Below are 14,443 nucleotides of genomic sequence, written 5' to 3'. Positions count from 1 at the left end.
GGTGCTGGAGTTGGTGGAGTGCCTGGCAGGGGTTCTCTGGCTGTCAGAGGGGACCCCAGGGAGGGGAACAGCCCAGCATACAGGGAGAAGCAGTTAGGGCAGAAGGCCCCCATGGGCTTAGGAGGAGCTGATGGGATTGTGGCATTATTCCCAGCCTCTAAAGCATTTCTTGTGCAAAACGGCATAGAGTTACTTATCCTCTTAGCAAGCTTAAATGCAGAATCAGACCTGTCTTGCCACTCTGCTGAGTGATCACTTAAATAGACATACTTGGAACCAGCAGAGGTTGCACACACAGGAGGCCTCATTCTCCAGGCTGCCGTGTGGACTGGCCAGCCCTCATTTTCGCTCCTGCCCAGTCATCATCTCGTTTGGCTTTAATAGTTGGTGTCTAAGGAGAATAAAGAGGCACTTTGAATAGAAGTGAGTATTGTGATACTAACAACTGCCAGCATTTGTCGGACACCGAGTGTGTGCCCGGCCTGGCTCCTTAGCAATTAATCTTTATTAACAACAGTACCTCTGAAGTAGGTACTGATGATTCCCACTTCACAACCTAGGAAACGTAATGTTGCAGTGCTTAAGAAACTTGGTCAAGGCTGGCAGAGCTGGGATCTGAACCAAGCCAGTCTGGCTCCAGACGCTGGATTCTCAACCACTGAACCTGCTTTATTTGAGGAACAAGTGCTCTCTTGATGTTTATAGATACCATCAGACATGATAGACACCAGCTGGGAAGGGCTCATAAGCCAGTTTTCAGCTTATATTTCAGTGTGTTTCATGTCGTTTAGATTGATTGTAAAAACAGTCAAACCTTGTAATAGCAAGTTTGAAAAATAAAGAAAATGGGCCTGGTGCTCCTACAGCCCTGTAATCTCAGCACTTTGGGAGATGGAGGCAGGAGGATCACTTGAGCCCAGGAGTTCGAGACTAGCAAAGAGACCCCATAATAATAGGCTGGGCGCAGTGGCTCACGCCTTTAATCCCAGCACTTTGGGAGGCTGAGGCAGGTGGATCACGAGGTCATGAGTTCAAGACCAGTCTGGTCAACATGGTGAACCCCGTCTCTATTTTAAAATTACAAAAATTAGCTGGGCATGGTGGCTGGTGCCTGTAATCCCAGCTACTTGGGAGGCTGAGATAGGAGAATTGGTTGAACTGGGACCCAGGACCTGGGACGCGGACGTTGCAGTGAGGCGAGATCGCACCACTGAACTTCAGTCTGGGCTACAGAGCAAGACTCCATCTCAAAAAATAATAATAATAATAAAGAGCCCGACATAGTGGCATGTGCTTGTGGTCCCAGCTATGGGGTGGGGAGGTGGCAGGGGATGGGAGGAGGCGGGGGGATTGCTGGAGCCTGGGAGGTCAAGGCTGCAATGAGCTGTGATTGCACACTGAACTCTAGCCTGGGTGACAGCGAGATCATGTCTTAAAAGAATAAAAGAAAATGACTTACAATCTCATCCCCTCTCTCCAACCACTGGTACCATTTAGGGACATTTTCTCCCAGTCTCCTTTATTAGCTTATTTCCATACAGCCATAGTTTTGTTCCTTTTTCCTTATATGCAAAGGTTGCGTACAAGAACCAAAGTTCATCAAAAGTCATCTTCTTGGTGCTGCGTAGGGTGGCCAGGTTACTTTTCCTGCATTTGGGCATTGAGGGTGTTCTTGTTTTTTGTTTTGTTTTCTTTGTTTTGCTTTTTTGGAGACAGGGTTTCACTCCTGTCACCCAGGCTGGAGTGCAGTGGATCAATCTCGGCCCACTACAACCTCTGCCTCCTGGGCTCAAGCAGTCCTCCCGCCTCAGTCTCCCGAGTAACTGGGACTACAGGTGTACACCACCTCATCCTGCTAGTTTTTGTATTTTTAGTAGAGATGCGGTTTCACCATGTTGGCCAGGCTGGTCTTGAACTCCTGACCTCGAGTGATCCACCTGCCTCAGTCTCCAAAAGTGCTGGGATTACAAGTGTGAGCCACCGCGCTGGGCCATTGTTCTTGGTTTTCCAACATGGAATCAAACTAGAACATCTTCCATAGCTTGAATTGTTTCCCCAGGAGGCTGGCATTCCTTCTCTCATCCCAGACACTGTCTTCATGGCCAGCAATGAAGATGGAGGAAGTGAGAGATGGGGGCTGAATGCCTTCTCCTGGACAGAGCCAAGAGGCAGGATGGAAAGCAGCAGGGTCTTAAAATAACTATGTGTTTTTAAATACATGATGGATGTCTTTTTGTCATAAAAGATTCATGCAAAATAGAAATATGGAATAAGAAGCAAATGCCCCATTCATATGCCTCCCAGACTCCTTTCCTTCCTTCCAGACTGTGACTTCCTTCCTGTGACTTTCTGTGTTAGATTGAATCATATGGAATTGCCAATATTGAAGAAGTTTTGATTTACAAAAAATGGCAATTTCATATGGCTCAACCTGATACATATGTGTACACACACACACACACACACATGCACACACATATATATTTAATAGAAATGCTATTATATTCTATGTGTTATTCTGAGACTTACTTTCCATAACAGTATGTACGGGTCTACCTTTTTGTTTTCTAATGACTGGCATGAGGTCTGCTAAATTATTTTACAGCCCCAGTTGAAGGAGATTAAGATTGTTTCTTGTTTTGTTTTGTTTTTCATTTTGTTCTTGTTTTGAGACAGAGTTTCACTCTGTTGCCCACACTGGAGTGCAGTAGCACAATCTCAGCTCACTGCAACCTCTGCCTCCCAGGTTCCAGCGATTCTTGTGCCTCAGCCACCTGAGTAGCTGGGATTACAGGTGTGCCCCATACCACCTGGCTAATTTTTGTATTTTTGTAGAGGTGGGGTTTCGCCACACTGCCCAGGCTGGCCTCAAACTCTTACATAAAGTAATCCACTCATCTTGGCCTAGTGAAGTGCTGGGATTGTAATCTCCACTTTCACCACCTCATCCTGTGCCCTATACCCTTGTCTCTACCCTAGTTCATTCTTGTGTATTTTTTTCCCATGAGCATGTTAGCTAAAGGTTTGTGTATTTTATTAAGCAATGTTAATATTTTGTTTTGTGATTCCTTTTATTAATTTCTACCTTTATCTTTTAAATGACTTCCTTCTACTTTGTGAATTCTTTTTTTTTTAACTTTTTCTGTATTTTTAAATTGAAATCTTAGCTCATTAATTCCCATTCTGTATTAAATTCTAGTTTATGCATTTCAGAAGACTACATGATAACTTTATTTACGTAACGTGTCTTTCATTTCTAAAAAGATAGTAATTCTCATCTTTCTCTGCACCAATGAGTGCTCCTTCAAAACGGCCCCTTGTCCTTTCATCACATCTTTCATCATTCCTTGAGCATTTCCATAGCTTCTAGCATAAAAACAGTTTCACTCCCATCCTGTTTTTCCTTGGATCAGCCTTGTAATCTTCCATTTATCCAAGGAGCCCTGACTCCTTAGAGTGGGGAGCGTTTGGATGCTCATTGCTACTGGGATGATGCTGTTCCCAGCCCTTTCAGTGGGCTGACCTGGGAAATATTAGGATATATATGTCTGTATCCATGCACGCATTTACCTTTCTATTTGTCTGTCTGTCTGTCTACTTCTCCATGTGTTGAAAAACATGAATTCAACCCTATGTACTCCACTTTCACTCCAACACTATGGGCCATTCTGGCTTTCTTTCCCTATTTGTATCTTACCCTAATGGTGACAAAGTTGATTCTTTTGACCCCTCCAGATTGCTGCCTCCTTGACATGCAGGCCCCATTTTGGCTTCTCTGCTCCCCCTCACCTGTGTTGTCTCAGTGTCCTCTCTCTAGCAGCCTCTTGGATCTGCCCCACTCTGGTTACATACTCACATGTGGCCCTTGACCGTACCCTCAGGGCTGCCTCCCAGCCTGTCTACTTCTGTTTGCCTGTCTCATGGCTTTTTAAGGAAGGAAGAAGAAAAAAGAAAGGTAGGAAGGTAGGCAGGCAATAAATATTTTTAAAGGGAAGTGCCCATTTACATTTAATATAATTATTGAAATGATTTGATTTAATTCAATTAGACCAAAGTTCTATATGTTCTTGTTTATCCTTTATTATTTTCCTATTTTATTTTTGGATTAACTGAGCAATGTTTAGTATTCCATTTTATCTCCTCTGTTGGCTTTTTAAGCTATACATTTTTAAATTGATTTTTTAAATTGAAATTCTTAACTTGAAAAGGCTGGTTTGCACTGATAGACTCTTGAATTTGTTACTCACACACTTGCACTGCAAGAAGGTTTAAAGGAAGTTTTCCCAGCTAAAGGGAAAATCATACCAGATGTAAAGTCAGAGCTTCAGGAAGGAATGTAAAACATCTATAAAAAGTGGATTCTCTTAAGTTTTACTTTGTCTGGAAATGTATTTATTTTACTTCACATTAAAAGAATGTTTTCTGTTGTGGAATTCTAGGATGGCACTTTTTACTTTCAGCACTTTTAAAATTCATTTCATTGTTTTCTAGCCTTCTAATGTTTCAGATGAGAAATTAGCTGTCATTCTTAGTGTTGTTCTTCTCAATGTAATGGAGTTTTATTCTCTGATTTTGAATTTGTCTATTTACCTTTGATTTTCAGCAGTTTGATTATGGTATACCTAAGTATGGGGTATTTTTAATTATTTTATATTTATCCTCCTTGTGATTCACTGAGTTTCTTGGATTTGTGAGTTTATGTCTTTCATCAATTTTGGGCAATTCTTAGCCATTATTTCTTCAAATATTTATTTTTCCTTATTCCCTCTTTCCTTTCCTCTGGACTTCAGTTACACATTTGCTGTTGTCCCATAGGACTTTGACTCTCTGTTGTCTTGTTTTTTAAATTTTTTCTCTCTCCCTGCTTCAGTTGGACTCTTTCTCTTTCTTTCTTTTCTTTTTCTTTCGGTCTTTTCTCTTTCTTTCTTTTGTTCTTCTTTCTTTTTCTCCTTCCTTCTCTCTCTCTCTCTCTCTTTCTCTCTCTCTCTCTTTCTCTCTCTCTCTTTTTCTCTCTCTCTCTCCCCCCCACCTTTCTTTCTGCCTTTCCCAGGATGCAGTGCAGTGGCGTGATCTTGGCTCACTGCAACATCTGCCTCCCAGTCTCCAGTGATTCTCCTACCTCAGACTCCTGAGTTGCTGGGACTACACACGAGCACCACCACATTCAGCTAATTTTTTGTATTTTTACTAGAGACTGGGTTTCACCATGTGGGCAGGCTGGTCTCAAACTCCTGACCTCAGGTGATCTGCCTGCCTTGGCCTCCCAAAGTGATGGGATTACAGGCATGAGCCACCACACCCAGCCTTCAGATGGACAATTTCCATCACACTTGTTTTTATTCATGCTTCTACTGTATTCAGTCTGCTATTAAGTCTATCTAACAAATTCATTTTGGATATTATATTTTTTCTAGTTCTAGAATTTCCATTTCATCTTTTTTTTTTTTTTTTTTGAGACGGAGTTTCACTCTTGTTACCCAGGCTGGAGTGCAATGGCGCGATCTCGGCTCACCGCAACCTCCGCCTCCTGGGTTCAGGCAATTCTTCTGCCTCAGCCTCCTGAGTAGCTGGGATTACAGGCACGCGCCGCCATGCCCAGCTAATTTTTTGTAGTTTTAGTAGAGACAGGGTTTCACCATGTTGACCAGGATGGTCTCGATCTCCTGACCTTGTGATCCACCCGCCTCGGCCTCCCAAAGTGCTGGGATTACAGGCGTGAGCCACCGCGCCCGGCCCCCCATTTCATCTTTTATATTTCCTTATTTCTCTGCTGAAATTTTTTTTTGTATTTTAACCATTTTGTCCATCTTTTCCTCTGACTTTATATTTATAATTCATCAGAGAGTCTGCTTCCATTACTATTTTACTCCCATTTCCTGCTTCTTAAAATGCTATTTAATTTTGGTTGAATGCTGTACCTTGTGTTTAAAAGTACAGTGTTGACTAAAGTGGCTAATTTTTTAAACCTTTTACTTTTAAGATAATTACAGATTCACATGTACTTGTTAAATAAATAGCTAATGTTCACCTGCAGAAAAGGCTTGCCCTTCTATCAGGAAGTAAGGGTGAGGTGGTGGTCTTTTTTGTTTGATCAGGCTTGGATCAGTACTGGGTTGCCACTCGAGTTAGTGTTAGTTCAGCAGTGGCTGCAGTGTCTTGAGGTCAGGATCAGCAGGATGAGGCCCCCCCTCCTTCAAGCCGTGGGACCTAACCAGAGAGTACAGAGCTTTTTCTCTGTTTTCCAGCCCTTCCCCCACTTCCGTGTCACTGCTTCCACAGTAGTTCATTGGAGACAATCGGTGGGTGGAGAGGACTAGCTCTGTATTGGACACTCTGTCCTCCATACCAGCCCAAACATAGTTGCTTTTCTTTTCTAGAAAAGTTTATCTGCCCATAGAGTCTTCCTTCTTCGTGTCTTCCATGCTGCAGGTACAAATCAGCACTTAAGGGCTCATCTCATTCTGGAATGTATTTTATTTAGACTTCTTGAATTTATAATTTTTTTGATAGCTTCAAACAAAAAGATGATGCCTGGGTTGTTGTTTATTCCATTCTGTCACTGTTACAGCTCAAGTGTGTTCTTTCTCGACCATCATCATCTTAGCTGGAAGTGGAACTGTATGTCTTTTATTAGACTAAGGTTTATTATTATTATTATTTTACTATTTATTTTTATTTATTTATTTTGAGATGGAGTTTTGCCTGCTCTGTGGCCCAGGATGGAGTGCAGTGGTGCATTCTCAGCTCACTACAACCTCTGCTCTCTGGGCTCAAGCAATCCTCCTGCCTCAATCTCCCAAGTAATTGGGACTACAGGTCACACCACCACACCCGGCTGATTTTTGTATTCTCAGTAGAGATGAGGTTTCGCCAGGTTGTCCAGGCTGGTCTCGAACTCCTGACCTAAGGTGATCCTCCCACCTCAGCCTCCCAAAGTGCTGGAATTATAGGTGTGAGCCACTGTGCCCAGCCTATTTTATATATGTGTGTGTGTGTGTGTGTGTGTGTGTGTGTGTGTGTGTGTGTATTTTAGAGACAGGTTCTCACTTCGTCAGGCAGCAACGCACCCAGGGTAGAGTACAGTGGAGTGATCATGGCTCACTGCAGCCCGGACATCCTGGGCCTAAGCAATCCTTCCATTTCAACCTCCCGAGAGCTGGACCACAGGCATGCACCATCATGCCTGGCTAATTTTTGTATTTTTTGTAGGGACAGGGTCTTACTTTGTTGTCCAGGTTAGTCTTAAATTCCTAGGCTCAAGCAATCCTCTTCCTGTCTTGGCCTCCTGAAGTGCTAGGATTATAGGCATGAGCCACTATGCTTAGTCAGTTTATTGTGAAAAATATCATGTATACAGTAGAGTATATGTACCTGACAGCTAATTATAAAACATATCAATAAATCAAACATTTGTTGATTAGCACTCAGGTTAAGAAATAGAACATTAGCCAGGCACAGTGGCTCACACCTGTAATCCGAGCACTTTGGGAGGCAGAGGAGGAGGCGGGCAGATTGCTTGAGGTCAGGAGTTTGAGACTAGCCTGGCCAACATGATGAAACCCCATCTCTACTAAAAATACAAAATTAGCCAGGCATAGTGGTGGACGCTTGTAGCCTACTCGGAAGGCTGAGGCGGGAGAGTCGCTTGAACCTGAGAGGTGGAGGTTGCAGTGAGCCAAGATTATCCCACTGTGCTCCAGACTGGGTGACAGAGCAAGACTTTGTGTAAGAAAGAGAGAGAGAGAGAGAGGGAGAAACATTGCTAGAACTAGAACCTTAGAAGCTTGCTGTGCTCCTCTTCCACTGTATCCTCATCTTCTCCTGATCTCTGCCAATATAATTTCTATCTCAAGTTTTGTATTATCGTTTCCCTGGAGTTCTGTATGGTTTTGCCAGCTGTGTATGCATTCCTTTAAATACATTGTTTCGTTTTGCCCTTTCTGAACTTCATAATATATGGAATTATACTACATGTGCTATGACCTGCTGCTTTAGCTCAGTGTCATGTTTATGAATTCATCCAGGTTAATGTGCCTAGCTATTAGCTGTTAATTTTCGTTGTACTATGGTATTCTATCACATGATTATACCACAGTTTATCCATTTGCTATGGCCTGACCGTGTCTCCCCAAATTCACGTGTTAGAAACTTAATCCCCAATGTGACAGTGTTGAGAGATAGGCCTAACAGAAGGTGTTTAGGTCATGAGGGCTCTTATTTATTAATGCCACTATAAAAGTGCTTTCAGGAGTGAGTTCACCGTTTTCTGCTTTTCAGCCATGTGAGGACATAGCATTCCGGGGATGCTGCTAAACATTCTACGATTTACGGAACAATCCCTCATGAAAAGAATTATCCAACCCAAAATAAGCAGGGTTTTAATCTGGTTGGAAGAGGAATCCAGCTTTTCCTGTGACAAGTAGAGCTACTTTCCATGCTCGTCTTCATGCCTGCTGTGGGAGCTCAGCGTTATTTCAAGTTCCTTTCTCTCAACGCCCCATGCACCCTCCCCAGCTAGTAGCTCACTTTCACTAATGAGCATGTCTTTACTTTGGCCTGGGGACAAATACTACTGCTGCTTCTGCTGCTGAGTGTAAGGGAGTGGAGGGAAGGAGCTTGAGACCCTGCTGTCATAACGTCAGCCGTGTACTCTCAGCAGCAGTTCATGAGGGTTTCTGTTTTCCCATATCCCCACCAACACTTCACAGAAACCACCTTTAAATCTGTTGCCAGTCTGATGGGTGCAAACTGGCATCTCAGTGTCAGTTTAATTTGTGTTTTCTTAATTAATGATGATTTTGTTTTGTTTTGTTTGAGATGAAGTTTTTCTCTTTTTGCCCAGGCTGGAGTGCAATGGCACGATCTTGGCTCACTTCAACCTCCACCTCCCGAGTTCAAATGATTTTCCTGACTCAGCCTCCCTAGTAGCTGGGATTACAGGTGCCTGCCACCATGCCCAGCAAATTTTGTATTTTTAGGGGAGACAGAATTTCACCATGTTGGCCAGGCTGACCTTGAACTCCTGACCTCAGGTGATCCACCCGCCTTGGCCTCCCAAAAGTGCTGGGATTACAGGCATGAACCACTGCACCTGGGCAATTAATGATGATTTTGAACAGCTCTTTGTAACTCTGGTTTCTTCCTCTGTGAATTGGCTGTGTACATCCTTTCCCGTTTTTCTTTTTGATTTTCTGTCTGTCTTAATCATTTGCAGGAGTTTATTCTGGACTTTGACTATTAGGTTTTTGGCAGTTTTCTGTGTTGCAACTATCTCTATCTCTCATTTGTCTGTTGCTTATTTATAGTGTCAGCAGTTTAACAGGATTTTGATTGAATTCATCAATTTTTCATCTTACATTTTATGCTATTGAGGTATTACTTAAGAGATTTTCCCCCTGCTCCAGTATCACAGAAGTACTGTTTTATGTCTTCTCCTGTTAATGTTACAATTTTACCTTCCACATTGAGGACTCTAATCCATCTGGAGTCTTGTGAATGGTGTTAACTTGGGATCCAATTGAATTTTTTTCCACATGTTGATCCAGTTTTCCAAAAACTGTCTACCAAGTGGCCTCTTTTACCCTTTTACTTATAGTTCCCCCTTTATCATTTATCCAGTTCCTGTATGTACATGGGTCTTTCTCTGTACTCCCTTTCATTTCTTTTTCTTTGTTTTGGAGATGACGTCTTGCTCTGTTGCCCAGGCTGGTGTGCAGTAGTGCGATCTCAGCTCACTGCAACCTCCATCTCCTGGGCTCAAGCGATCCTCCCACCTCAGCATCCTGAGTAGCTGGGACTACAGACACATACTACCACGCCTGGCTAATTTTTAAAAATTTTTAAACAGGGTCTTGCCATGTTGCCCAGGCTGGTCTCAAACTTCGGGTCTGAAGCATTCAGCCTGCCTTGGCCTCCCAAAGTGCTGGGATTACAGGCGTGAACCATGGCACCTACCTGCACTGCCTTTTCTATTTTGTGGGTTAATTGGTCTTGTTCTTGGGGCAGAAAAATTGTTATATTATTGTGGTTTTGTAGTATGCTTATATTAGTTGGCAAGGGCTACCATGAGAACATGCCACAGAAGGGGTGGCTTAGACAACAGAACTTTATTTTCTCACAATTCTGGAGGCCTAAGGTCTGATATCAAGGCGTTGGCAGGGTTGATTTCTTCTTAGGCCTCTTCCCTTAGCTTATAGATGCCACCTTCTTCCTGTGTCTGCTCATGGTCTTCTCCTGTGTGCACCTGTGTCTTCCTTTTCTCTTCTCATGAGGACATCAGTCATACTGGATTAGGGTCCGTCCTGATGACTTCATTTTTAAATTAATTACCTTTCTAAAGAGGTAATATCTGTCTTTGTCTTTATCTTCAAATACGCTCACATTCTGAGATACTGGGGTTTAGGACTTCAACATATAAATTTAGGGTAGACAGAGTTCATCCCATAATAATGTTTTAATATTTAGCATAGCAATTATCCCCTCCTTGCTTTTCTTTTTAAAATATTGTCTGAGCTGTTTAAAGGTCCTCATTTTTCCATGTTTTATAAGAAATTGGTCCAGTTCCTTAAAAGAGTACAGTTAGAATTTATATTTAGTTTGAATAGGATTTATACATTAATTGGAAAAGCGGACATGTTTATAATGTCAATTCAGACCATGGAATATCTTTTAATTTATTTAGATATTCTCTTTTTGTGCTTTAACAACAGCTGCCACTTTTTCTTCGTAGAGACTTTTGAACCGTTTTTTAAGGTATGCCCTTGCATGTAAGGCTACCTTGCATTTCCGGGTGCCATCATGAATGATAATTTATGTTGTGTCACATTTGCTAGTTGGTTATTATTAGAAATGCCTTGGATTATTATAAGTTGATTTTGTATCTGGCAACCTTATTAAACTCTTGTTAGTTTTATTAGTTTGCTTACCCTTTATTTTTTCCAAGTAGATGGACTACTGTCTGCAAATGACAGTTTTCTTTTTTTTTCTTTCAATACTTAAACATTTCAGTTGTTTTTGTTGTCTTATGGCATTGATTGATAGATCTACTACTGTGTTAAACAGTGACCTGGATACCGTGGGTCTCTGTTTTGTTCCTAGTTGTATTAGCTATCTATTGCCATGTAACAAATTATCTCAAAATGTAGCAGCTTAAAACAATAATAAATGTTTACTCTCTTATACAACTTCTTTGGGTCAAGAATTAGGGTTCAGCATAGTTGGGTGATTCTGATTGAGGATATCTCCTGAGGTTGCAGTCAAAATGTCATCTGGGGCTGCAGACATTTGAAGGCTTGACTGAGGCTGGAGGATCTGCCTCCAGGCTGGCTCACTCACGTGGCTGTTGGCAGGAAGCCTCAGTCCCCTGCCATGTAGACCTCTCCCTAGGTTGCTTTAGCATCTTCAGGATGTGACACTTGCATCCCCCCGAGTGAGTGATCCAAGAGAGAGTGATCTGTGTCAGAGCGAGATGGAAGCCTCAATGTCTTTTTATCTTCTAGTCTTAGACTTCATACTCCATCATTTACACAAGGTTCTATTGGGTATACAAGTCAGCCCTATTGGATGTGAGTGGGGACTACTTGAAAATGTGACTATCAGGAGGGAGGGATTATGTGGAGGCCATTTTGGAGTCTGGTTGGCACACCAGTCTAAAGAAAGTGCTTCTAAATCTCTGTTAAGAAGGATGTTTGTTATAAATTGTGGATATGTGGCTTTTATCATTTAAGAAAGTTCCCTTCTGTTCCTGTTTTGTTGAGATATTTAAAACAAAAAAAAAATATTAAAGGCAGTTAAGGGGGGTGGGAGAGCAACCTCGCGAGCAAATGAACATGACAGGCCTGCACGCACGGAGCCAGCTTTGGATCTCTCTCATAGTCCTGTGTGATAAGTGGGGGCATTGGCCCCTCATGAGCCCTCTGTAGCTGAAGAACTCTGGAGAAACAGCCTTTTCTGCCTTGGGAGAATTGGCATAGCTATTTCACTTTTTCTCTTTTTCCTTTCAGTGTCCAAGACAAAGATTTTGGCCACAGGAGGAGCATCTCACAATAGGGACATCTTACAGGTAAGCGTTCATAGTGGGCCCTACACCATGGCCTCTCCCATGTGTGTTGCGTCTAAGAGCCAGAGATTCAATGAGAAAGACAGCCTCCATTCCCACTCCTGCAGGAAAAGGGAGCTCTTAGTTCATACTCTCCGGGAAGCAGCTCTGTTGCCTTAAAGCTCACACTGTGAGTGGGGTCTGTCTCACATGCAGGTGAATTCTACTGCCATGTACGATCCACTTTCTGATACCAGCAGTGGCCTCTGGAGTCACATGGAAAGTGCCTGTTCTTCCCTGTGGCAGACCTTCTCACATCTAATGCCAGTGTTCTTGTCTTCCTCAAGGCCTCTGCTTTCCAATTTAACCATCGCTGATTCTCCAGCCAGTCCTCTTGTAACATGGTCGTCAGACTGTTACTGTCCTTCTGGTCCTTCATTATGCCAGAAACATATGACCGAAAGTAGAATCAACCTGCGGATGTCCAACACTCAGACTGTCATCTTGTGGGGCTGTCAGATCCTGTTGTGGGACATTGTATATCTTTGGGTGTAGCCTGAGGCTGCCTTAACTGTTAGAGTTTTTGTATTAGCTGTTCACTTGTGATTACCTGTCTTAGGTAAGATTTTCAAGAAACAGAGCCTGCAGTGGGAATTCTTCTTGTTGAGAGAGGAGGACTCCCAGGGGAAGGAAGTGAGGGACTCAGGGCAGAGCAGAGGAAGAAGGATAAGTCAGGGTATGGCCTCGCGCGGAGTCTGCTTCAGCTCCATCCCGGGGGGAGATGGGGCTCTGGCACATGAATTACACCACAGAGCTGGTTTTACCTTGGGACAAGGGGCCAACAGGTGAGTGGTGGCCTATGCTCAGCCAAGGCCAGTTCTCTTGAGGAGGTAGTGCTGCAAGCCATTAGTAGCCAGTGCTCACAGCAGCTGGGGTCGGGCACACAGTGGTCCAGTGAAGGGGAGCTAGGTAGGCATTGGTGGCACCTACTACCCTATTTCTGGTCAACTAAGACCAGATCCCCCTGGTTTTTTCCATGTAAACTCCTCTTAGTACAGGTCCTCCATTCGAAATGTATGCAATTTATTTTTGAACCTAAATGGGAAACTTCACCATTATCCCCATGAAACATGACCTTGTTAGTTTGGGTTTGTTTGGGCTTGTTAACATTAGTCTAATACCCAACTGTCTCCAGCCCTGGGTCAGTGCCATTTGCTCAGCATACTTTCCAAATCTTCTCCCTTGTCTTTGGTGAAATGGCTAAAAAGCACAGGGACAGCCTGGGGAGCTGTGGCCCTCAAGTAGAGACTTCCCCAGGTCATCCGACTCTATTATCAACCTGGGTAGCATGAACAAGCGTACTCCCCTTAAGGCAGTCAAGGTGGAATGGAAGGGGTCAGAAGACATATGAAGGAGAGAGCCTGAAAAATGCATCCCACAATGTCTGTGTTCCCTCTGAGGAACAGGCTCACCACAGTAGAGCCTCTGTGTCCTTTCCAGGTGCTTGCTGATGTGTTTGGTGCCCCAGTGTATGTTATGGACACTGCCAACTCAGCCTGCGTGGGTTCTGCATACCGAGCTTTTCATGGTAGGTCGATGGAGGGGGACAGCTGTGTCCAGAAGTGGCCAGGGCATGGGGTGGGCTGATGAGGGTGGAAAGGGGAGACTGAGGTGTTCCAGATCTTTGGGGACATCGGAGTCTTGGGGACTTCAGCTTCATTGTTCTAGCTCCCAGCAGGTAAGAACCAACACATACCCTCTGTTCCTTTATTCTCTGCTTAAAGTGGAGAAAAAGAGGCTGGGTCCTAACTGAATTAAGTCTGTTCAGAGGGTCAGCACAGGGGCACGGGAAAAGAACTCAGGGCATGGTTGAGGGCATGTGGACATGGGTCTGGACAGCTAGAGGGCAGGAGAGGTGGACGAAGTCCAGAGCTGTCTTTTCATCAAGAACAGAAGTTGAAACAAACGGGAAGACTTTAGGCCCAAACAATCCAGGACCCTGGACAGCTCCGTGGAGCCCTGTAGTCCTGACGGAGGCCTCACTGCAACTCTGGATATTAACAGAAGCTCTAGGCAAGTTCTGGCGGGAGCAGCACATACCCCCAAGGGCATTTGTCCTTCCAGTTGGATCAGTTTGCCCTGTCTCCTGCCTGCTCAGGGAGCTGCTGTAGCAGCCCAGGTGGTTGTATTCTTTTCATGTTCACTCTTAACTTTTTTTATTTTTATTTTTTTTTGAGATGGAGTTTCGCTCTTGTTACCCAGGCTGGAGTGCAATGGCGCGATCTGGGCTCACCGCAACCTCCGCCTCCTGGGTTCAGGCAATTCTCCTGCCTCAGCCTCCTGAGTAGCTGGGATTACAAGCACGCACCACCATGCCCAGCTAATTTTTTTGTAGTTTTAGTAGAG

General features: G+C 43.7%; 1 protein-coding gene across 5 annotated transcripts in view; it reads left to right on the top strand.

Moving 5' to 3' along the window:
- The window catches only part of XYLB (xylulokinase), a 60,371-nt gene that overhangs the window by 34,969 nt on the left and 10,959 nt on the right, over positions 1-14,443 (top strand). For 3 of the 5 annotated variants that reach the window (XM_017508390.2, XM_037731317.1, XM_037731316.1), the window contains 2 exons: positions 12,003-12,061; positions 13,538-13,625. In XM_017508390.2, coding sequence (XP_017363879.1) covers positions 12,003-12,061; positions 13,538-13,625 — 147 coding nt within the window. The other 2 variants (XM_037731318.1, XR_005196839.1) reach the window with 2 other exon arrangements.

Source organism: Cebus imitator, unplaced genomic scaffold (genome assembly GCF_001604975.1).
Source record: "Cebus imitator isolate Cc_AM_T3 unplaced genomic scaffold, Cebus_imitator-1.0 Scaffold391, whole genome shotgun sequence".
NCBI lineage: Eukaryota > Metazoa > Chordata > Mammalia > Primates > Cebidae > Cebus > Cebus imitator.
This window is presented reverse-complemented; position numbering and strand designations above follow the sequence as displayed.